Source organism: Liolophura sinensis, chromosome 1, assembly GCF_032854445.1.
Source record: "Liolophura sinensis isolate JHLJ2023 chromosome 1, CUHK_Ljap_v2, whole genome shotgun sequence".
In the NCBI taxonomy this organism is placed as follows: Eukaryota; Metazoa; Mollusca; class Polyplacophora; order Chitonida; family Chitonidae; genus Liolophura; species Liolophura sinensis.
This window is the reverse complement of record NC_088295.1, coordinates 93322916-93347783: the sequence shown is the minus strand read 5'-3', so window position 1 is coordinate 93347783 and position 24868 is coordinate 93322916. Positions and strand designations below refer to the sequence as shown.

At 41.3% G+C, this 24868-nt stretch overlaps 1 protein-coding gene across 1 annotated transcript in view; it reads right to left on the bottom strand.

Moving 5' to 3' along the window:
- Positions 1 to 24868, bottom strand: part of LOC135465797 (uncharacterized) — a 50379-nt gene that overhangs the window by 5827 nt on the left and 19684 nt on the right. The window contains exons 3-9 of the mRNA XM_064743146.1: positions 15958 to 16063; positions 12584 to 12733; positions 11579 to 11723; positions 10555 to 10674; positions 10228 to 10279; positions 8083 to 8229; positions 6591 to 6707 (exon numbers count right to left, since the gene is read on the bottom strand). Of these exons, the coding sequence (XP_064599216.1) occupies positions 6591 to 6707; positions 8083 to 8229; positions 10228 to 10279; positions 10555 to 10674; positions 11579 to 11723; positions 12584 to 12733; positions 15958 to 16063 (837 nt within the window). The remainder of the gene's footprint in view (positions 1 to 6590; positions 6708 to 8082; positions 8230 to 10227; positions 10280 to 10554; positions 10675 to 11578; positions 11724 to 12583; positions 12734 to 15957; positions 16064 to 24868) is intronic.

Here is a 24868-nt window from a genome sequence, read left to right as displayed (position 1 = left end):
TCTACACATCGATATAATGGAGGTGCATATCCTTAGACAAAAAACGAAGAACATGTTTTTCTAATTCATAATGTAAAACTGTATATTTCGGGCGACAGCATAATTATTAAAAACATCAAAGGTTCGCTGGATATTGGCCAGAGTTCAACATATTTTGACGAAGGGTGACACCAATTACCTAAACTGCTATCGACTTTCATTTAAACCCTGTTTCTCACACTGCCACATTTGACATTGTCCACACGTTTTGTATCATATAACCCTCATAAATGAATTTTATTTTGTCTCTTGTAGTATATGATCTCCCGGCAGTATAATTTTAGAGATGTTACAAAATTTTGTTGTTATTGTATAATTCTTTTAGAAAGTCGCCAATTTTCAGCCACCTGTAAAACCAGTCATACTCGCTACCATAACTGCCTTTAGTCAGTAATGCGTAACAGCATATACTCTACACATTGATATGTTTGAGGGTCACATTATTACATGGAAAATGATGTTAGAACATTTTCTCTGATTCATTATGTTAAAGTCCATAAGCTCCGATTTAACGGGGGGCGACACCAGTTTTGTAAACTGCTATTGATCTTGCTGCAAACTGTTTTTGCCATATTTGAAATTGTTTACACGTTTTAGTATAATATAGTCTTAATAAAATAATATAATTTTATCTGTTGTAGTGTATTATCTCACAGCAGTATGGTTTTTAAGGGGCCTCCGTGGCTCAGTCGGATAGCGCGCTAGCGCAGCGTAATGACCCAGGAGTCTCTCACCAATGCGGTCGCTGTGAGTTGCTGGCTTCCTCTCCGGCCCTACGTGGCAAAGTCTGCCAGCGGATGGTTGTGGGTTTCTCCCGGGCTCTGCCCGGTTTCCTCCCACCATAATGCTGGCCACCGTCGTATAAGTGAAATATTCTTGAGTACGGCGTAAAACACCAATCAAATAAATAAATATGGTTTTTAAAGCTGGATGATAGGTAAGTTTGTTATACAAAAACAATGTAGTCTGTTCGCTGAGAGTGTGCTGTAGGCTGTGTTACTGCGTGGAGTTTGTTCTTACCGCATGGTGGTGCACGTATTGTGAAACAAATTATACAAAACAAAGTCGAAACAAAGTTTTATGGAGTTTAACATTATGAATCAGAAAAAGTGTTATTTGATTTTCTTTGCAAGAAAATAAAGATATCAGTGTTTAGAGCGTGTGTTGTTACGTGTCACTAGGAAATTTTGGTAGCCAGTATGACTATGATTATATACTAGAATCAAAATTAGTCTATTCTCTAGTCAGTCGTGTAGGCTGTGTTACTGCATGGAGTTTGTTTTGATCGCTTGATGGTGCAGATATTGTCAAAGAGATGATCCCCAAGCCCATTGTCCAGCATGCCACTGGTTTCTGAATAATTATGACATCACCGGAGATAATGTGAGTGTGTGGTTGAAAACAGGCGTATGGAGTTAAAGGCGACTGGCTAAAAGAAATAGACTATAGCCAGGATGCTGTACAAGTAAGTATACTGTACCATGACAGGTTGGCTTATGTCTCAGTAAAATATAAAAGTATTCCCCCCAAACTAATAAGCTTATTCTCTTTGGCCTTGACTATTTTACCAGACTTGTTAAAAGTGGAAGATTAAAAGTAAACTATTCCTGCGTCTAACCTTCAGAGGACAAACTCGCACTTATTGTGTTGTTATTATTTTTTGTTTCATGATCAGGTCCCGCTTGATGTTTACCAAAGATTAGTGGCCGGTTGATGGCATAAAGTGGAACACATCAATCTAGTTACCCAGTCAGAATGGGCAAATGGGTGCAACAGTCCAATCCAATATACGAGAAAGCTAGATGAAGAACTACGCATCGCTAACTCTATGGCATTGCTCACTTTCCGATCCCTGATTAACTGCTACCACTCAAGTATTGCTTTCATCAAGTATTGTATTTGGTGAACTAGATAGCTAAAGACGACAGATGTGTGCGTAGTGGTGAAGAGTTCTGGTATTCGGTGCACTAGTTCCCTACAGACGGCAGATGTAAGCGTTGTGGTGAAGTGTTCTGGTATTTGGTGAACTAGTTCCAGACAGAAGGCAGATGTAAGCGGTGTGGTGAAGTGCTCTGGTATTCGGTGAACTAGTTCCCGACAGACGGCAAATGTAAACGTTGTGGTGAAGTGTTTTAATATTCATTGAAATAGTTCCCAACAGACGGATGTAAGCGTTGTGGTGAAGTGTTCTGGTATGCAGTGAACTATTTCCCGACAGACGATGGATGTAAACGTTAAGATAAAGTGTTCTGGTATTCGGTGGACTAGTTCCCGACAGACGACAGATGTGTGCATACTGGTGAAGTGTTCTGGTATGCGGTGAACTAGATCCCAACAAGCAGCAGATGTAAACGTTGTGGTTAAGCGATCTGGTATTCGGTGAACTAGTTCCCGACAAACGGCAGATGTAAGCGTTGTTGTGAAGTGTTCTGGTAGTGAACTAGTTCCAGACAGACGGCAGATGTAAGCCTTAAGGTGAAGTGTTCTGGTATTAGTTGGTTTAGTTCCCGACAGACGAGGCACTGTCTGCTGTGGTATTCGGTGAACCACTTACCGACAGGACCAGATGTAAGCCTTGTGGTGAAGTGTTCTGGTATCCGGTGAACTAGTTCCAGACAGACGACAGATGTAAGCCTTAAGGTAAAGTGTTCTGATATTCGGTGAACTAGTTCCCGACAGACGACAGATATAAGTGTTCTGGTATTCGGTGAACTACTTCCCGACAGGAGCAGATGTAAGCCTTGTGGTAAGTTGTTCTGGCATTAGGTGGCTTAGTTCCCGACAGACGACAGAAATTAGTGTTGTGGTACTCGGCGAACTAGTTCCCGACAGACGGCAGATCTAAGCGTTCTGGTGAAATGCTCTGGTATTCGGTGAACTAGTTCTCGACAAACGGCAGATGTAAGCGTTGTGGTTAAGTGTTCTGGTATTAGGTGGTTTAGTTCCCGACAGACGACAGATATAAGCGTTGTGGTATTCGGTGACCAAGTTCTCGACATGAGCAAAGGTAAGCGTTGTGGTGAAGTGCTCTCGTATGCGGTGACCTAGTTCTCGACAGACGGCAAATGTAAGAGTTGTAGTGAAGTGTTCTGGTCTTCGGTTAACTAGTTCCAGACAAACGACAGATGTAAGCCTTGTAGTGAAGTGTTCCCGACAGACGACAGATGTAACCGTTGTGGTGAAGTGTTCTGGTATTAGGTGGTTTAGTTCCCTACAGATGAAAGATGAAACGCGGTGGTGAAGTGCTCTGGTATTGGGTGAACTAGTTCCAGACAGACGACAGATGTAAGCCTTGTGGTGAAGCGTTCTGGTATTAGGTGGTTTAGTTCCCCACAGACGAAAGATGAAACGCGGTGGTGAAGTGTTCTGATATTCGGTGAACCAATTCTAGACAGACGACAGATGTAAGCGTTCTGGCGAAGTGTTCCCGACAGGCGACAGATGTAAGCCTTGTGGTGAAGTGTTGTGGTGTTAGGTGGTTTAGTTCCCGACAGACGACAGATGTAAACGCGGTGGTGAAGTGGTCTGGTATTGGGTGAACTGGATCCCGACAGACGACACATATAAGCGTTGTGGTGAAGTGTTCCCGACAGACGACAGATGTAATCCTTGTGGTGAAGTGTTCTGGTATTAGGTGGTTTAGTTCCCCACAGACGACAGATGTAAGCGTTGAGGTGAAGTGTTCCCGACAGACGACAGATGTAAGCATTGTGGTGAAGTGTTTTAAAATTCGGTGAACTAGTTCCCGACAGACGACAGATATAAGTGTTCTGGTATTCGGTGACCTAGTTCTCGACAGACGGCAGATGTAAGCCTTGTGGTGAAGTGCTCTGGTATTCAGAGACCTAGTTCTCGACAGACGGCAGATGTAACCGTTGTGGAGAAGTGCTCTGGTATTCGGTGACCTAGTTCCAGACAGACGGCAGATGTAAGCGTTGTGGTGAAATGCCCTGGTATTCGATAACCTAGTTCCCGACAGACGGCAGATGTAAGCGTTGTGTTGTAAGTGTTCTGGTATTCGGTGAACTAGTTCCCGACAGACGGCAGATATAAGTGTTGTGGTATTCGTTGAACTAGTTCCCAACAGGAGCAAATATAAGGGTTGTGGCGAAATGCTCTGGTATTCGGTGACCTAGTTCTCGACAGACGACAGATGTAAGCGTTGTGGTGAAGTGCTCTGGTATTCGGTGACCTAGTTCTCGACAGACGGCAGATGTAAGCGTTGTGGTGAAGTGTTCTTGTATTCGGTGACCTAGTTTAAGACAGACGACAGATGTAAGCGTTGTGGTGAAGTGTTCTGGTATTAGGTGATTTAGTTCCCTACAGGCGAAAGATGAAACGCGGTGGTGAAGTGCTCTGGTATTGGGTGAACTAGTTCCAGACAGACGACAGATGTAAACGTTGTGGTGAAGTGTTCCCGACAGACGACAGATGTAAGCGTTGTAAGTGTTCTGGTATTCGGTGAACTAGTTCCCGACAGACGACAGATATAAGTGTTGTGGTATTTGGTAAACTAGTTCCCGACAGGAGCAAATGTAAGCGTTGTGGCGAAGTGCTCTGGTATTAGGTGACCTAGTTCTTAACAGGCGGCAGATGTAAGCGTTGTGGTTAAGTGTTCTGGTATTCGGTGACCTAGTTCTCGACCAACGGCAGATGTAAGCTTTGTGGTGAAGTGTTCTGGTATTCGGTGAACTAGTTCCCGACAGACGACAGATATAAGTGTTGTGGTATTCGATGAACTAGTTTCCGACAGACGACAGATATAGGTGTTGTGGTATTTGGTGAACTAGTTTCCGACAGGAGCAAATGTAAGCGTTGTGGTGAAGTGTTCTGGTATTCGGTGACCTAGTTTCAGACAAACGACAGATATAAGCGTTGTGGTGAAGTGTTCTGATATTAGGTGGTTTAGTTCCCGACAAACGACAGATGTAAAAGCTGTGGTGAAGTGTTCTGGTATTGGGTGAACTGGATTCCGACTGACGATATATGTAAGCTTTCTGGTGAAGTGTTCCCTACAGGCGACAGATGTAATCCTTGTGGTGAAGTGTTCTGGTATTAGGTGGTTTAGTTCCCGACAAACGACAGATGTAATCGCGGTGGTGAAGTGGTCTGGTATTGGGTGAATTGGATCCCGACAGACAACAAATGTAAGCGTTGTGGTGAAGTGTTCCCGACAGGCGACAGATGTAATCCTTGTGGTGAAGTGTTCTGGTATTAGGTGGTTTAGTTCCCTACAGACGAAAGATGAAACGCGGTGGTGAAGTGTTCTGATATTTGGTGAACCAGTTCTAGACAGACGACAGATGTAAGCATTGACATAAAGTGTTCCCGACAGGCGACAGATATAAGCGTTGTGATGAAGTGTTCCCGACAGGCTACAGATGTAATCCTTGTGATGAAGTGTTCTGGTATTAGGTGGTTTACTTCCCTACAGACGAAAGATGAAACGCGGTGGTGAAGTGTTCTGATATTCGGTGAACTAGTTCCAGACAGACGACAGATGTAAGCGTTGAGGTGAAGTGTTCCCGACAGACGACTGATGTAAGCGTTGTGGTGAAGTGTTCTGGTATTCGGTGAACTAGTTCCCGACAGACGACAGATATAAGTGTTGTGGTATTCGGTGAACTAGTTCCCAACAGGAGCAAATGTAAGCGTTGTGGCGAAGTGCTCTGGTATTCGGTGACCTAGTTCTCAACTAGTGGTGAAGTGTTCTGGTATTTGGTTACCTAGTTCTCGACAAACGGCAGATGTAAGCGTTGTGGTGAAGTGTTCTGGTATTCGGTGAACTAGTTCCCGACAGACGACTGATATAAGTGTTGTGGTATTCGGTGAACTAGTTCTCGACAGGAGCAAATGTTAGTGTTGTGGTGAAGTGCTCTGGTATGCGGTGAACTAGTTCTCGACAGACGGCAGATGTAAGCGTTGCGGTGAAGTGTTCTGGTATTCGGTGACCTAGTTCCAGACAGACGACAGATGTAAGCGTTGTGATGAAGTGTTCCCGACATGTGACAGATATAAGAGCCTTGGGTGAAGTGTTCTGATATTAGGTGGTTTAGTTCCCGACAGGCGACAGATGTAAAGGCGTGGCGAAGTGTTCTGGTATTGGGTGAACTGGATTCCGACTGACGACAGATGTACGCGTTGAGGTGAGGTGTTCCCGACAGGCGACAGATGTAAGCCTTGTGATGAAGTGTTCTGGTATTAGGTGGTTTAGTTCCCCACAGACGGCAGATGTAAACGCGGTGATGAAGTGTTTTGGTATACTGTGAACTAGTTCCAGACAGACGACAGATGTAAACGTTGTGGTGAAGTGTTCCCGACAGGCGACAGATGTAAGCGTTGTGTTCAAGTGTTCTGGTATTAGGTGGTTTAGTTCCCGACAGACGACAGATGTAAACGCGGTGGTGAAGTGTTCTGGTATTGAGTGAACTGGATCCCGGCAGACGACAAATGAAGCGTTGTGGTGAGGTGTTCTGGTATTCGGTGAACCAGTTCGCGACAGACGTAGCGGTTATAACTTTTACTGCGAATTTATATATTCAAAAGCTTACCTGGTTGAGTAGTATTTTTTAGCGGAGGACACGTCTCACAGCACACCAGTTCCTGCAGATAGCAGCCCGCTCGTGTAATGGACTGGCAGGTTTGAGCAACGTCCCCATACTCACAGCCTGACAGAACAAACAGCATGCTTTTAGACGACATTCCCGTATAATGATAACTGTCTATATTACAGCCACCCAGAAGTTACAGTTATCCAAGCTTAGAAATCCATCATAGGCAATTATTGGACGGTTCAGATATTTTTAATCATTATACTCTATTTAAAAGTAGCGTTCTAAGAACAATGTCTGCCAAAATGGATCGTGATGACAAGATCAGTGATCGTCTCCAAGTATAAGCCGGTACTAATAGGCAGATTGCCTCGTCATGTCGAGCACTGTAGAATCTCTATTAGTTTTCGCTACAAGAAAGTTTTATAAAATTACCTTTGCTCTATATCAAACATCGTAATAATATGACCCAACCCACCGATATTCTAATTGGGAAACAGTAACGATAGGCTTTTCAAGCTTTTTTGTCGAAATTTAACCTTTTTTTACAGAAGTTTTTCAATGCTGTACCACGTGTACTGGCATCTTGCCAGGCATGAGTGCAATTGTCTTACCAGGTGTATTTTTCCCTTACAGTATGTACTAGTGTCTTATCAAGTGTAATTTAGTGTCTGACCAATTGTGCTAGTGACTTACTAACTGTAGTAGTGTCTTACCAAGTGTACTAATATCTTACCAAGTGTACTAGTGCATAACTGAGTGCCTTACCAGGTGTTCCATTGCCCTACCAGGTGTATTAGTACTTTAGCATGTGTACTGTTGCATTACTAAGCGTAGTATTACCTTACCAAGTGTACCACCGCCTTACCATGTGTCCTCGGCTTTTACCAGGTCTATTAGTGTCTTACCAAGTGTACTATAGTGTCTTACCAAGTGTACTATAGTGTCTTACCAAAAGTACTATTGTTTATCAGGTGTAGCACTGCAATACCAGGTGTACTATTGCCCTACCAGGTGTATTATTGCCCTACCAGGTGTACTATTGCTCTATTAAGTGCACCATTGCCCTATAGATGAAGTGAACTATTGCCTTACTAGGTGTACTGGTGTCTTACTATGTGTATTTTACTGTCTTACCAGCGTACTGTTGCCTTTCCAAATGTACTGTTCCCTAAGCCAACGTACTAGTGCCTTACCAAGTGTACGATTACCTTACAAGTGCACTAAGGTCTTATCGAGTGTCTGTGTTGCTTACCAAGTTTATAGTATGTACTAGTATCTTTCCAGGCGTATTATAGTGTCTTACCAAGTGTACTAGCACCTTGCCGAGTGTGATACTGCCTTACTAAATGTGCTAGTGCCATACCAAGTTTACAGTTTGCTTTGCCTCGCCAGATGCACTAGTACAATACCAGTTGTACTAGTGCAATACCAGTTGTAATAGTGCAATACAAGTTGTATTATTGCTCTACCAGGTGTACTACTGCCTTACCAGGTAATCCTGTAAACACAGACTCACACGCTTCACAGCACGCCAACCGGTATAAATCACCGTAACAAAGAAGGGTGAGGTTGGCGATATCAGCACAGGTGAAGGAGCCGATAATACCTCTGGGCTGGTCGCCGTGCGGGCAGGTATCTGAAAACATGAGAGGATGTACACATAGTATCGTACTAGTGGGGTAGAAAAATATGGGAGCATGTACACATAGTATCGTACTGGTAGGGTGGAAAACACGGGGAGCATGTACACATAGTATCGTACTGGTAGGGTTGGAAAACATGGGAGCATGTACACATAGTATGGTACTGGTAGGTAGAATGGTAGGGTAGAAAACATGGGAGCATGTACACACAGCATCGTACTGGTAGGGTAGAGAACATGAGAGGATGTACACTTAGTATCGTACTGGTAGGTTGGAAAACATGGGAGCATGTACACGTGGTATCGTACTGGTAGGGTGGAAAACATGAGAGGAGGGACACATAGTATCGTACTGGTAGGGTAGAGAATATGAGATGATGTACACTTAGTATCGTACTGGTAGGGTGGAAAACATGGGAGCATGTACACATAGTATCGTACTGGTAGGGCGAAAAGCATGAGAGGGTGCATACATAGAGTCGTACTGATAAGGTAAAATCATTATGTATGGATGTTACACATTTGCTACACATGAGCGTACGTGTTTCCACCAATATGGCGTGCATATCTGTATAACATGTACATGTGGGGAATGAGCGTACGTGTTTCCACCAATACGGTGTGCATATCTGTATAACACGTTCATGTGGGAAATTTGGTCAGTAGCTTACCAAAGGGTCGGTGGGCACTCTGGTTTCCGCCACCCGTAAAACAATAATTAATAGATAATCATTTGGATGCCGTTTGTTGGCCATGAAAGGACGTTCGTGCTGAATAATCTAAACAGTTCCTAAAGGAATGTCGAAGAAGCAAAGCAGCTGGTTACAGGTAAGAGAGAGGCAGTTATCAGCTGCCATTGATACAGGTAAAAAATTCCATATTTAGGGACACATCCAAATCAAATTTCAAATTTATGGCTAAAGGGTCATTAAATATAAGACCAAGTATTTCACTGATACGTCGACGGCCAGCATTATGGTGGGAGGAAACCGACAACCATAACCATCCGCAGGTTGCTAGTAGGACCTTCCCAGTTACGGGCGGAGAGGAAGCCAGTATGAGCTAGGGAAACTGTTATAGGTCTGTCAAATGTAGTGCGTAGTAGTAATTGGAATACCTATGCACTGTTGCGAAATGGTACACTTTTTGGACGTTACCTATTCGTTCATTTATTTAACGAATGGGGTTTAAGTTTGTACTCCAGTTTAGTTCTGTAGCTGGTGCATATCGTAAACCACCAGCGTTTAACCAGTAACAGACGATCTTTACCAAATGTGAAGAACCGATTTCACAGTATAGAACGGACTCGGTATTGCACGAGGCACAAGGGAGACCACCAAACGGCCATAATGAGCATTGCCAACTGCTTGTTGTCACCCAGTCCCTTGGAACAGCGGATACTGGGGCATCCACCTCCGATGTCTGTCTTGTGTCAACATTCCTTGAAAACTGTCGAAAGCTCGTCTTTGCATGGTTCCGTCCAAATCTGTACCTTCGCCTTGAAATGGCTCCATATTTGCCCATGGGGCGTCAAGCCGTAATCGTCCATTAATTTTGTACTTTAAATAATTACCTAGCTCTTTGATGATTGGGTTTTGGGAATCGGCCTCGTGATTATTGACTTGGGGACGCACATTTCGGCCGGCGGCTGGTATGCAAAAGACACACAGACTGAACCGTCGTATATATACAATATTCTCGAGTACGGTGTAAAAAACACGTCACCATCGCCTCGTTGTCACGGTGATATGAACACCATGCAAACTTGTATTTAGTCACTATATTTTATTTGCTGGTTTACGCCTACTTAGAAAAATTTCATTTATACGACGGCATTATGGTCATAAGAAACCTGGCAGAAACCTAAGATCATCTGTAACTTGCTTCCCCCATGCGGGCAGGGAGGGCTTGCGCTCAAAGCAACCACAATGGTCCTTGAGTTATGTTCACCACCCGGCCAGGAAGTCCCACGAGAGCGAATGCCCACCTTACCTGATACAGAGGTAGCGTTATCATCTGATACACACAGTCCGTCGATGCACCACTGAAAAACAATCGGCAGTTTAACAGGAATTTTGTATTGATGTCTATGTACAGAAGCTTCATTTGCTTGCAAAGAATCTGAACATACTATTACATGGTGTCACCTAACATGGACCTGTAAAGACTATCATATTACTGTGTGTGCATTGCAAAGACGCTTAACACGCTGTGACGACGATCGCATAGATGTCTGAGAGTGTTCGAATTTACGTCTTTATCTCCCACAACAATCAGACAGAATGTCAGTACTGTTTGGAAATGTTAATTAAGGCTTACCTCTTTGTCTCCACACGGTGTTTCTTGACCTGGCAGAATAGCAGTGCAGCTTTGAGAACCGGGAATAGAGCAAAGTGCTCCAGCACAAGCCTCTCCGTATTGATCTGGCTGGTAAAACGCCTTGGTAAATGAAGAATAAAACTAGTTCACCTCACTTATTAAATTATCAGGGTCACACTGCCTTGTTCACCCCAGCTTCACTTTCTCCCCTAAGACTAAACATTGCAACAACTGCGATGGGGATATGTAAGTGAAACACATCAGAAGTATAACATGTTGCCGACTAGAAGCATGCAGGGAATCATCACATCTCACGGATCTCCGCAATCGGCGACTCGTAAGGGCATGATCGACCCAATGAAAGCAGTAGTAAAAGTAGGACGAGTCAAGTATGGCAGCGTTGTCAGGAGCAGTCTTAACTTCTATTCAGTGGGGAAAAAGCGAAGGCGAAGATGCATTTAATTCCTTAGGGGATTTAGGAGTCAAATGACGCCTACACAGCTATGTATACACAGCTACGTATTGCCATATTATAGCCTCGACTAGCTAACCACGATTGTGATTCATCAACAACGGCCAGCCTAGGTAACAGTATCCAAAGGGACGTTGGAGAAATGAAAATGTTCTTGAAGCTTTTTCTTTGTTAATACTCCATATGCTTCTGTCCTTTCTGAGGATGTATACACACGATTACTGATACAGGTATTTTCTTTGCTTGATGATTAGTTTTGTTTAACATCAGCCAAAGAAATTATAGACATGAGTAGTTACTAGCAGTGAAATAAAATACCATCAGCTGAAGGAATTATGGAGTAGTTACGAGTAGTTACTAACAGTGTCTTGAGTAGTTACTAGCCGAGACATGAGTAGTTACTAGCCGTGACATGAGTAGTTACTAGCAGTGACATGGGTATAAAATACCGTTGAAAAAAAATTCTCAGATTGATACACGCAATGTCCATTATTTTTTGTTATTGTTTAAATCTATTCCTGATTACAAGGGAAAAAATAGTACGTCACTTACTCGGCAGAAGTAAGATGTTTCACCCAATGACAGCTGGCACTGTTCATCCAGAGTGTATACTTGGCCAGGTGAGATACTCAGCAACGGCTCAAATTCTGAGGCATCCACTACCGTGTCATCAGACAACAAGCAGCTTTCTATCCCCCTGAAAACAGCAGAAATATTAAACTGAGACCCTAATGCTAATTTTGGCCTTACCCATGGCTAGATATTAAAAATTCGCGTTTGCTGGGTTATAGACGAAACCGTTGTTCCGTTTCACAGTGAACAATGACATCCCTGGAATATTATAATTTATCTGTCATGTTAAAATGTCTCTTGTGCAAGCTGCTTCTTGCAGATGGATACTGAGGTCGTTAAAAAGCGTAGTAACGTAGGTTTGTGGTGTCAATTTTCAGCATCCGTCAATCACTGGTAAATCCAGCTCTAGGGATTCAGTGCGCACTCGTCACAGCACACCCTTATGGACTGCACACACTTGTGGATGGCACACACTTGTAGGCTGCACACATTTGCGGACAGCACACACTTGTGGATGGCACACACTAGTGGACTGCACACACTTGTGGACAGCACGCACTTGTGGACTGCACACACTTGTGGACAGCACGCACTTGTGGACTGTACGCACTTGTGGACAGCACACACTTGTTGACGGCACACACTTGTGGACTGCACACACATGTGGACTGCACACACTTGTGGACGGCATACACTTGTGGACTGTACGCACTTGTGGACAGCACACACTTTTTGATACTTGGTCAGTATATGTGATCAATTAAAGTCCAATAAACAGCGTGGGGAGAAGGTTTAAACACATACAGTTATTAAATCGCATGTATGGTCATGTATGTGCCGTGTCTATAACTATGAAGAGACAGGGACATCTACAGGAAGTATATTAATACTATTGTCTACACTGACTCTTATATTTCACCTGTTACTTTTGGTTTGTATCAATTGCACACGACAATACCTGTAACTGTACACTATTGTACTTACAATGCAGCCATTTTGTCTCTAAAGTCATCCAATGAGCAGTTGGAAAAATGCCAAGGGTTGACGTCATTAGAAGGAGCGCTCACCGGCGCCATGATGAATTTGTCTTCAGGGTCGCACAGAATATCCACTCCGTCATAATTAGCCCCCAGTCTGAAATTAAACATCAGATTAAACAATTTAAAGATATTTATTGAGCAGTTATTGGGAAAAAGCTTTAAATAAAAAACCTTCGTATTTAGAAGAATGTATAGCACATCTACATTGTGGATATAAGTTACTATTTGAGGTGTACATTGTAGCTATAAGTATGTATTTGACGTGTACAGTGTAGTTACAAGTATGTATTTGACGTGTGCATTGTAGTTACAAGTACGTACTTGACGTGTACATTGTAGATGCAAGTATGTATTTGACGTGTGCGTTTTACACGTATGTATCTGACGTCAGCATTGTAGCAACAAGTACGTACGTGACGTGTACATTGTAGTTACAAGTATGTATTTGACGTGTACATTGTAGTTACAAGTATGTATTTGACATGTGTATTGTACTTACAAGTACGTATTTGATATGTACATTGTTGTTAAAAATATATACTTGGCATGTGCATGGCAGCTACTACTATGTATTTGACGTGTACATTTTTGTTACAAGTACGTACTTGACATGTACATTGTCGTAAAAAGTATATATTTGACATGTACATTGTGGCTACAAATATGTATTTGACCGGTGCAATGTGGCTACAAGTACGCTATTTGACGTGTACATTGTAGTTACATGTATGCATTTGACGTGTACAGTGTAGTTACAAGTATGCATTTGCCGTGTACACTGTAGTCAAAAGTATATATTTCAGATGTACATTGTATCTACAAGTAAGTATCTGACGTGTTCATTGCCGTTAAAAGTATATATTTCACATGTACATTGTAGCTACAAGTACGTATTTGACGTATATATTGTAGTTACATGTATGTAATTCACGTGTGCAATGTACCTACAAGTATGTACTTCACGTGTGCATTGTAGTTACAAGTATGTTTTTGGCAAGTACATTATAGTTACAAGTATGTATATGGCATGTACATTGTAGTTACCTATTGGTATTTGACATGTAGTTAGAAGAATATAGATGACATGAAGTTGACATGAACATTGTAGTTATTAGACATGAACCTTGTAGCTATTAGCATATAATTTAATTTTTCCGAATTTACGCTTGTTTGGCGCAATCCGATTGATCAAATTTTTTTGCATTTAAACTTCAGTAAACCGATCACCAATTTCATTGGCCCAAAGAATCTCATTCATAAATCAATCTATTAACATTTGTCACAGTTTGGAATGAAACTAAAACATTAGATAACATCGTTTTATTCTTTAAATTAAATTATTAGTATTGACTGTAATATTTTAGGTTTATTGGGGTATAAACGAAAAGATCGCTGTACAAACTATGCACAGTGGTTTTTTCGTTTATACCCTAATAAACCTAAAAACATATTACAGGCAATTCTTAAGTATTTGACACGTACATTCTAGTTACAAGTATATATCTGACATGTACATTTTACGTGGCCGTAGACAACGAGGAGCATTGTCTACGGCCACGAAAAAAAGATAAAAAAAAAAACCACCGACCACCCCAACACAGACACTGTTTTGGCTAGACTTTGTGGAGATCTGGAGAAAATATTTATCACGTGAATAAACAGAACTTTAACGCAGGTTCAGACAAACCAAAACTTTTAATTTTAATCTGCGCTACTTCTTACGAAATTCAGTCCTTTTTCGATTTTTTTTATGTTGTTTAGTTTTCATGTACTCTGGCAGAATCGTTTATCGCCAGCGTGCGCCTCCTTTGCCCTTGTGGTACACAGCGTACGTATGCACTGGTTGCAAGTACTGAGTTATGCACTTTTGTGCATGACCTATTGTGTACTTACAATCACGATAATCATTCATGGCAACGCTAATATCGTTTTCGTAAACGTAATAAATGAGAACCGATCTTGAGCTATCGTAGCAGACGGCACAACTGAATTAAATATCAAATAAAGGATCTGAGGCAAAAACGAAAAATCGCGGACGGCCGTCTTTATTAATTGGAACATACGCTTTAATATTTCTCAAAAAAAAAGATAAAGTTGTTGGGACAAGGAATTAAACACTTACTAATCTGATTTACAAACGGACATTTTTCGTGTTATATGGAGGTGACAACAACATGTGATCAGGAGATGAAGTCATTCCGCATGCTTTAAAAAGTAGTAGGCCTATATAATAATAGTAAGCGAAGAGTCCAAATAACGAATTTTATTTCTATTTGCCATAAGCAGCAATTTCAAAACTGACGCTAGGCGATACATGATTTCAATATTTCAGTATTATTTAAACAATTTTTAAGATTGATAAAGAATCTACGATTAGGCAGATGTACACAGAAAAACTGTTTATTACAGAACGCATGAGTATAAGATTTTAGGTTAAAGATTTCAAAGCTAAAACAAGTTCATTGTACAGGAATTTAATGAAATTAACAAGATTATAAGTCGTTACTTTTAACTGCACATACAGTGCAAACAGTCGAGCAATTATTTTGAAAAAATAAATAAATAAACGAAACACAATATATGATAGACTATTTACGTAGGGTGGGTAACATTGTTTGTAATATTAACACAGTTGTGTGACATGTCCACCGAGACGATACTTATGAGCTGGATCTGGAAGGAATAGCCAATCAATTCATTGGTAGAAACACAAGTCGGCAGTCAATGTTTTCCGGACGATCCTAATCTGCGCAGTTGATACCTAGTGTTTACTCACTTGCACACCTAAATTTTAATTATTTGTACCCATTTGCAAAAAAAGAACAAAAAAAGGCTGAGTTGACTTAGTACAACCTTAATTACAAAAAGTCCACTGAACTTCTTGACTTTTTTCACAAGAGAAAACACATGCACGGTGTGATAAAAGTTGCCTTTTGGCAATAGAAGTTTAGTCACTGTTTGAGTGCGAGGTTGCAGCTCCAGCCGTCTAGGACCCTGGAGTTTCCGGGGCCTAGGCGGCCCCTGGGCCCTCGCATAGTTTGAATTGTGATAGTCAATCCGCCACTGTAGTTATGTGTATGTATTTGACATTTAAATATTCTGGAGTACGGCGTGAACTACCAATAAATAAATACATATTTTACATGTGCATTTTAGTTATGTGCATGAATTTGACATGTACATTGTACAGACATTCGCTGAACCCATATGAATCAGTACATCTTCCATATTTCCATGTTTGTGAAGTCTAAAAAGACATGATGACACAGAATATAACATTTTATTTACACAGCAGATCATTAAGTCAGTTCAACTTACCCACGTCCTAATTCTCGGGCAGCTATTACGATAGTGATAAAATCAAAGAAGTCTTCACATACGGACACTCCAAAATCTGTGCACACTGTGCCTAAGTAGGATGAACCTAAATATGGCAAGGAAATCGAAGTATATTTTGAAAATGACACATAGCAGGTAAAAATGTTCTAACAAATAAAACTTAGCAATAAGAAATGCAAATTACAGTCGGAGAAAAAAGGTCAAAAAGCTCCTGAACGGATATCAAGAATTTTTCGGTTTTGGTTTGTTTTGGTTAAAACACGTTACACAACTCAATGAATTTTACCGTCTGATCTCTTAATGTATGCAGAAGACGCTTACCCACTTCCGCCGAAGTTCCACCGCGTGATAGGTCAGCTCTGTCAACAGATCGTAAACATGAGATCACATCCTCCAAATTAAAAACACAACCTTGTTCATGGTCGTACAATAAGTAAAGGAAAATCATTTCTTTTTGAATGGTTTGATTTTTAATCACAGAATATACACAAACGCGCCCTGAAACTTAAATATGTACCGCTATGTAAAAGCTGTATAACCTACAAACTATTTCAAATACTTGTACAAAACTGAAAACACTGTCTACACCTGGGAAGAGTTTTACATTTATAAATCCCCACTGTCGGCTCTTCGGCAGGCCTGTTCTATCATGTCTGTAGCTCTTCCTGGTCTAGGTTACATACCCTGCCAAGTTTTCGGTCCATATTTAAATATGTTTAAGGTGTATTCTGAGATCAAAGAGAGCAGTGACGCAGCGGCCAATATTGTCTGAAACTGCCCCTAATAAATGAGAACATTAGGCACAGCCTTTATGCGAAGCATCATGGGCTAAATAACATGTGGATTTCATCAACCCAATTTTTGTGTATAATGATGTTAAGTGATATCTTCACCACGAAAATGGTCTCATCACATCTCATTTATATTTGAATTAAACGATGGTAATTTACATCCACATAATATGTGACTGTGAACATGTGATTCGTTGGAAGAAAATTTACAGGGAGATAATGATAAGCGATATCTTCATTCAAAGTCTGTACACTTCAGAAACATAAATTTACACAAACGAAATTAAACTCTTCATATAAGAACATAGAACCGACTATTTCTTCGTTTTCTTCATGAACGAAATGACTATTTTGGCGTACGTTTTCCAAACAGTTAAAACATTCTTTTTAGTCTTTTTAAATAATAGTCGATGTAGCGTACGACTGACTGACACACATGTCGATTATAGTCAGCTTTGTATCATTCATCAATAATAACTTTTCCATGGCACATGGTTAGTACAAGTTGGGGGATATAGCCAACGACCCTATATCTACTGGAAGGTGTTGGATATAGCCAACGACGCAATATCTACTGGAAGGTGTTGGATATAGCCAACGACGCAATATCTACTGGAAGGTGTTGGATATAGCCAACGACGCAATATCTTCAAGATGTGTCTATATATCAATGGTATATGACGACATATCTTTCTTCCGAGAAAATGGTTGAAATCATTAACGCGATTTGGTCTATGTGCAAAAGGAAAGTGTCTCCTCATACACACACAAGTAAATATACCTTCTCTTGCCACGACAGGACTACATGCTCCGTCCAGAAGTACATGTATATATACCCACTCTCGTCGCCATAGGGCAATATCCTCCGTCCGCGAGTAAATGCATCTATACCTACTCTCGTCACGATGGGCCCACATTCTTGTCCACAAGTAACTATACCTACTCTCGTCACGAAAGAGCCACATGCTCTGTCCACAAGTATATGTATCTATACCCACTCTCGTCACGATTAGCCTACATCCTCGCCCACAAGTAACTATACCTACTCTTGCCACGATAGGGCCACATCCTCTGTCCACAAGTATATGTATCTATACCCACTCTCGTCACGATTAGCCTACATCCTCGTCCACAAGTAACCACACCTACTCTCGTCACGATAGGACCACATCCTCCGTCCACAAGTATATGTATCTATACCCACTCTCGTCACGATTAGCCTACATCCTCGTCCACAAGTAACTATACCTACTCTCGTCACAATAGGGCCACATCCTCCGTCCACAAGTATATGTATCTATACCCACTCTCGTCACGATTAGCCTACATCCTCGTCCACAAGTAACCACACCTACTCTCGTCACAATAGGACCACATCCTCCGTCCACAAGTATATGTATCTATACCCACTCTCGTCACGATTAGCCTACATCCTCGTCCACAAGTAACTTTACCTACTCTCGTCACAATAGAACCACATCCTCTTTCCACAAGTATATGTATCTATACTTACTCTCGTCACGATAGGCCTACATCCTTGTCCACGAGGAACTATACCTACTCTGGTCACAATAGGGCCACATCCTCCGTCCACAAGTACATATATCTATACCTACTCTCGTCACGATAGGGTCACATCTTCCGTCTACAAGTAACTATACCTACTCTCCTAACGATAGGACCACATCCTCTGTCCACAAGTACATGTATCTATACCCACTCTCGTCACGATAGGCCTACATCCTCGTCCACAAGTAACTATACCTACTCTTGCCACGATAGGGCCATATTCTCCGTCCACAAGTAACTATACCTACTCTTACCACGATAGGGCCACATCCTCTTTCCGCAAGTAACTATACCTACTTTTGCCACGATAGGGCCACATGCTCTGTCCACAAGTACATGTATCTATACCCACTCTCGTCACGATTAGCCTACATCCTCGTCCACAAGTATCTATACCTACTCTCGTCACAATAGGGCCACATCCTCCGTCCACAAGTACATATATCTATACCTACTCTCGTTACGATAGGGTCACATCTTCCGTCTACAAGTAGCTATAGCTACTCTCCCCCACGATAATCTACCACTTCTCGTCACGATCCTGCTTCTAGTACATGTGTCTACTCACTTGGTAAACAGCATGGAGTAGTCGCTGGTGGGGACTGTGAAGACATCTCGCCGCCACTGCCTAAAGGTGTTAAGTGCTGAATCTGTGTTAACAAACGGTCTCTCTGGATTGGCCGGGTTTGGAGTGGCGATAGCAGAAGTCCAGGGTGATGTTCCCGCTTCCTTGTAAATATTTCCACAGAAAATTGTTAAAATCAGTCACTGTTGCCGAACCAGTCGCTATGTAAATGGTGTTTCACTTAGGCACTATGTGGGTATTAGCTCTGTAAATGGTGATGTATTGTTGGGATTATGTGGGTATTAGCTCTGTAAATGGTGATGTATTGTTGGGATTATGTGGGTATTAGCTCTGTAAATAGTGGTGTATTCTTATGCAGCATGTGGGTATTAGCTCTGTAAATGGTGTAATGTTAGAGACTATGTGGGTATTAGCTCTGTAAATGGTCATGTATTGTTGGGACTATGTTGATATTAGCTTTGTAAATAGTGTTGTATTGTTACGCAGTATGTGGGTATTATTAGATACCATGTGAGTATTAGCTCTGTAAATGGTGATGTATTTTGAGACACCATGTGGCTATTAGCTCTGTATATGGTGATGTATTGTTAGATACTATGTGGGTGTGAGATCTGTAAATGGTGATGTATTGTGAGCTACTATGTGGGTATTAGCTCTGTAAATGGTAATGTATTGTGAGACACCAAGTGGGTATTAGCTCTGTAAATGGTGATGTATTCTGAGACACCAAGTGGGTATTAGCTCTGTAAATGGTGATGTATTTTGAGATACTATGTGGGTATTAGCTCTGTAAATGGTGATGTACTGTGAGATACTATGTGGCTATTAGCTCTGTAAATGGTGATGTATTGGGAGGCACCAAGTGGGTATTAGCTCTGTAAATGGTGATGTATTCTGAGACACCATGTGGGTATTAGCTCTGTAAATGGTGATGTATTGTGAGATACTATGTGGGTATTAGCTCTGTAAATGGTGATGTACTGTAACATACTATGTGGGTATTAGCTCTGTAAATGGTGATGTATTGGGAGACACCAAGTGGGTATTAGCTCTGTAAATGGTGATGTATTGTGAGATACTCTGTGGGTATTAGCTCTGTAAATGGTGATGTATTGTGAGAAACTATGTGGGTATTAGCTCTGTAAATTGTGATGTATTGTGAGATACTATGTGAGTATTAGCTGTGTAAATGGTAATGTATTGTGAGATACTATGTGGGTATTAGCTCTGTAAATGGTGATGTATTCTGGGACACCAAGTGGGTATTAGCTCTGTAAATGGTGATGTATTCTGAGATACTATGTGGGCATTAGCTCTGTAAATGGTGATGTATTGTGAGATACTATGTGGGTATTAGATCTGTAAATGGTGATGTATCCTGGGACACCATGTGGGTATTAGCTCTGTAAATGGTGATGTACTGTGAGATACTATGTGGGTATTAGCTCTGTAAATGGTGATGTATTGTGAGATACTATGTGGGTATTTGCTGTGTAAATGGTGATGTATTGTGAGATACTCTGTGGGTATTAGCTCTGTAAATGGTGATGTATTGTGAGACACCAAGTGGGTATTTGCTCTGTAAATGGTGATGTACTGTGAGATACTATGTGGGTATTGGCTCTGTAGATAGTGATGTATTTTGAGACACCAAGTGGGTATTAGCTCTGTAAATGGTGATGTATTGTGAGATACTATGTGGGTATTAGCTCTGTAGATAGTGATGTATTCTGAGACACCAAGTGGGTATTAGCTCTGTAAATGGTGATGTATTCTGAGACACCATGTGGGTATTAGCTCTGTAAATGGTGATGTATTGTGAGATACTATGTGGGTATTAGCTCTGTAAATGGTGATGTATTGTGAGAAACTATGTGGGTATTAGCTCTGTAAATTGTGATGTATTGTGAGATACTATGTGAGTATTAGCTGTGTAAATGGTGATGTATTGTGAGATACCATGTGGGTATTAGCTCTGTAAATGGTGATGTATTGTGAGATACTATGTGGGTATTATCTCTGTAAATGGTGATGTATTGTGAGATACTATGTGGGTATTAGCTCTGTAAATGGTGATGTATTGGGAGACACCAAGTGGGTATTAGCTCTGTAAATGGTGATGTATTGTGAGATGCTATGTGTGTATTTGCTCTGTAAATGGTGATGTAATGTGAGATACTATGTGGGCATTAGCTCTGTAAATGGTGATGTATTGTGAGATACTCTTTGGGTATTAGCTCTGTAAATGGTGATGTATTGGGAGACACCAAGTGGGTATTAGCTCTGTAAATGGTGATGTATTGGGAGACACCAAGTGGGTATTAGCTCTGTAAATGGTGATGTATTGTGAGACACCATGTGTGTATTTGCTCTGTAAATGGTGATGTATTGTGAGATACTATGTGGGCATTAGCTCTGTAAATGGTGATGTATTGTGAGATACTATGTGGGTATTAGCTCTGTAAATGGTGATGTATTGTGAGATACTATGTGGGCATTAGCTCTGTAAATGGTGATGTATTGTGAGACACCAAGTGGGTATTAGCTCTGTAAATGGTGATGTATTGTGAGATACTATGTGAGCATTAGCTCTGTAAATGGTGATGTATTGTGAGATACTATGTGGGTATTATCTCTGTAAATGGTGATGTATTGTGAGATACTATGTGGGTATTAGCTCTGTAAATGGTGATGTATTGTGAGATACTATGTGGGTATTAGCTCTGTAAATGGTGATGTATTGTGAGATACTATGTGGGTATTTGCTCTGTAAATGGTGATGTATTGTGAGATACTATGTGGGTATTAGGTCTGTAAATGGTGATGTATTCTGGGACACCATGTGGGCATTAGCTCTGTAAATGGTGATGTATTGTAAGATACTCTTTGGGTATTAGCTCTATAAATGGTGATTTATTGTGAGATACTATGTGGGTATTAGCTCTGTAAATGGTGATGTATTCTGAGATACTATGTGGGTATTTGCTATGTAAATGGTGATGTATTGTGAGAAACTATGTGGGTATTAGCTCTGTAAATGGTGATGATGTACTGTGAGATACTATGTGGGTATTAGCTCTGTAAATGGTGATGTATTGTGAGATACTATGTGGGTATTAGCTCTGTAAATGGTGATGTATTGTGAGATACTATGTGGGTATTAACTCTGTAAATGGTGATGTATTGTTTTGCAGTAGGCCTATGTGGGTATCATGTAGTCACACTAGTTATGAACCAGTTATGAACAGGATTGAGCCTGGATCTACCACCCACGAAACGGACGCTCTACCAGCTGAACTATCATGACCAGTAACAACATTTAGAACAAAATGTGACCATTTATATGCCAATGATAATATCCAAATTGTTAACCAAAAATGATGTTACTGCCTCAGTAAATTATATGCACTTACCGTTGAGATAAAGATGCCAGCAAATTGAACGCTAAACTGCATACTGGGGTCCATGATGCTTTTGTAACGCAGATCGATCTGTATAAGAATATAGGTGTGATGCTTGAATTCCTTTCTCTTCCTTTCCTTTGACCTTTTGGACTGGTTATATTTCAGGCAGTTTTAAACCGACTGGTTTCTGTTTTCTTCTGACAACGTTAGCTCGGGCGACCATCATGACCATTCTACGATTATATCTCTTTTATCTCTCAGTTACATCCACTATAACTTGATTTATGCGCAAAAGGTAGCAAACTTTAATTGTTGGCAGCGTGACTGTGCGGTCTTGCGACTTGCTCACTTACGGAATCGTATTCTGTAATTATTAACATTCTCCTGCTAATTATGCCAGGAATTTTAATAATTTTACCGATTTTGAACTTCATGCTGATGCTGATGAAAATCGATTTTAAAATAATATTTTACTGATTTTGAGCTTTGTGCTGAGGAACATGATGTTTAAGATGATATTTAAAACAGTGAGCTTTTTCGTTAGACTAACAGTATATAATAAACAAGGTGGTAGATCTAAAGACGTACCCCATTGAGAACAAAGGCGTAGTATTGCTGGATGGAATCTAACGCCGCATCCTTCCTTGCCACCGGGTCAGCGATGTTCGTTCTACTGTACCAGCTAAAAATCGTGAATTTGGCATTCAAATGACAGGCAGAAAGATAATACATGCATGTAAGTGACTATCTGGATTGTAATGTTTGCTCCATCAACAGAGAACTGTAAATCGATATCATGTCTGTCCAGGTATTACATTCAAATTTGCTATAGGTAAATAACTTATCCGGTACAATTATAAAACGGCCGTGAGCACACACCGGGGTAGCAAACATCTTCCTGGAAACATGTGTTATACGCGGAAAGTTATTCTGTTGGAAACTATGTCGGTTAAACATCCTGTGCAACCATGTTACTTTATTCAATAGAACCTGGTGTAAATTTACTAGTTACATTTCACACAACTGGAGTAATTGCTAGGTGAAAACAAGTCCCATAACCAGAGCAAGCGCTGGGTGAAAACATGTCCCATAACCAGAGCAAGCGCTGGGTGGAAACATTTCACATAACCGGAGTGATCGCTAGGTGAAAACAAGTCCCATAACCAGAGCAAGCGCTGGGTGAAAACATGTCCCATAACCAGAGCAAGCGCTGGGTGAAAACATTTCACATAACCGGAGTGATCGCTAGGTGAAAACAAGTCCCATAACCAGAGCAAGCGCTGGGTGAAAACATGTCCCATAACCAGAGCAAGCGCTGGGTGAAAACATTTCACATAACCGGAGTGATCGCTAGGTGAAAACATGTCCCATAACCAGAGCAAGCGCTGGGTGAAAACATTTCACATAACCGGAGTGATCGCTAGGTGAAAACAAGTCCCATAACCAGAGCAAGCGCTGGGTGAAAACATGTCCCATAACCAGAGCAAGCGCTGGGTGAAAACATTTCACATAACCGGAGTGATCGCTAGGTGAAAACATGTCCCATAACCAGAGCAAGCGCTGGGTGAAAACATTTCACACAACCGGAGTAATTGCTAGGTGAAAACAAGTCCCATAACCAGAGCAAGCGCTGGGTCAAAACATTTCACATAACCGGAGTGATCGCTGGGTGAAAACATGTCCCATAACCAGAGCAAGCGCTGAGTGAAAACATTTCACACAACCGGAGTGATCGCTAGGTGAAAACAAGTCACATAACCAGAGTAAACGTTGAGTGAAAACATGTCCCATACCCAGAGCCCACGTTGGAGGTTTATTTATTTATTTTATTTGATAGTTGTTTTACATCATGCTCATATGGTGACCATTTGACTTATACGACGGCGGCCAGCGTTATGGTGGGAGGAAATCGGGAGGAGCCCGGGGGAAAACCATGCTCAGGTTAGGCAGACGTTGGAGGTAATAATGTTACATATTTAAGGAAATCATGTCACACAAGCAGAAAACCATGTGACACAACAAAGATAGGCAGAACACACCTTATGAGAACCATTTCAACCATCCAAAGCAAAGGTTACATGAAATCATGTCATATATACTAAGCAAACCCATGTCACATACATGCAGCACATGATGGGGGTACCCATGCCACATACATACAGCACACGTTGTTGGTATCCATGTCATACGTACAGCACACGTTGATGGTTCCCATGTCATATACATACAGCACACGTTGATGGTACCCATGTCATATACATACTGCACATTTTGATGGTACCCATGTCATATACATACAGCACACGTTGGGGGCACCCATGTAACATACGTACAGCACACGTTGGTGGTACTCATGTAACAATGTAATTGTAAATCTAATGTAAAATCTAACAGAAACCATGTAGGACTGCGTGTAAACGTCTGGGATGGTGGGTGGTGGTCGATAGGCATGTGGGATGGTCGGTAATTATGTGGGATTGTCGGCAAACGTATGGGGAGGTCAGTAAATGTGGGATGGTTTATTAAAAATGTGGGACGGT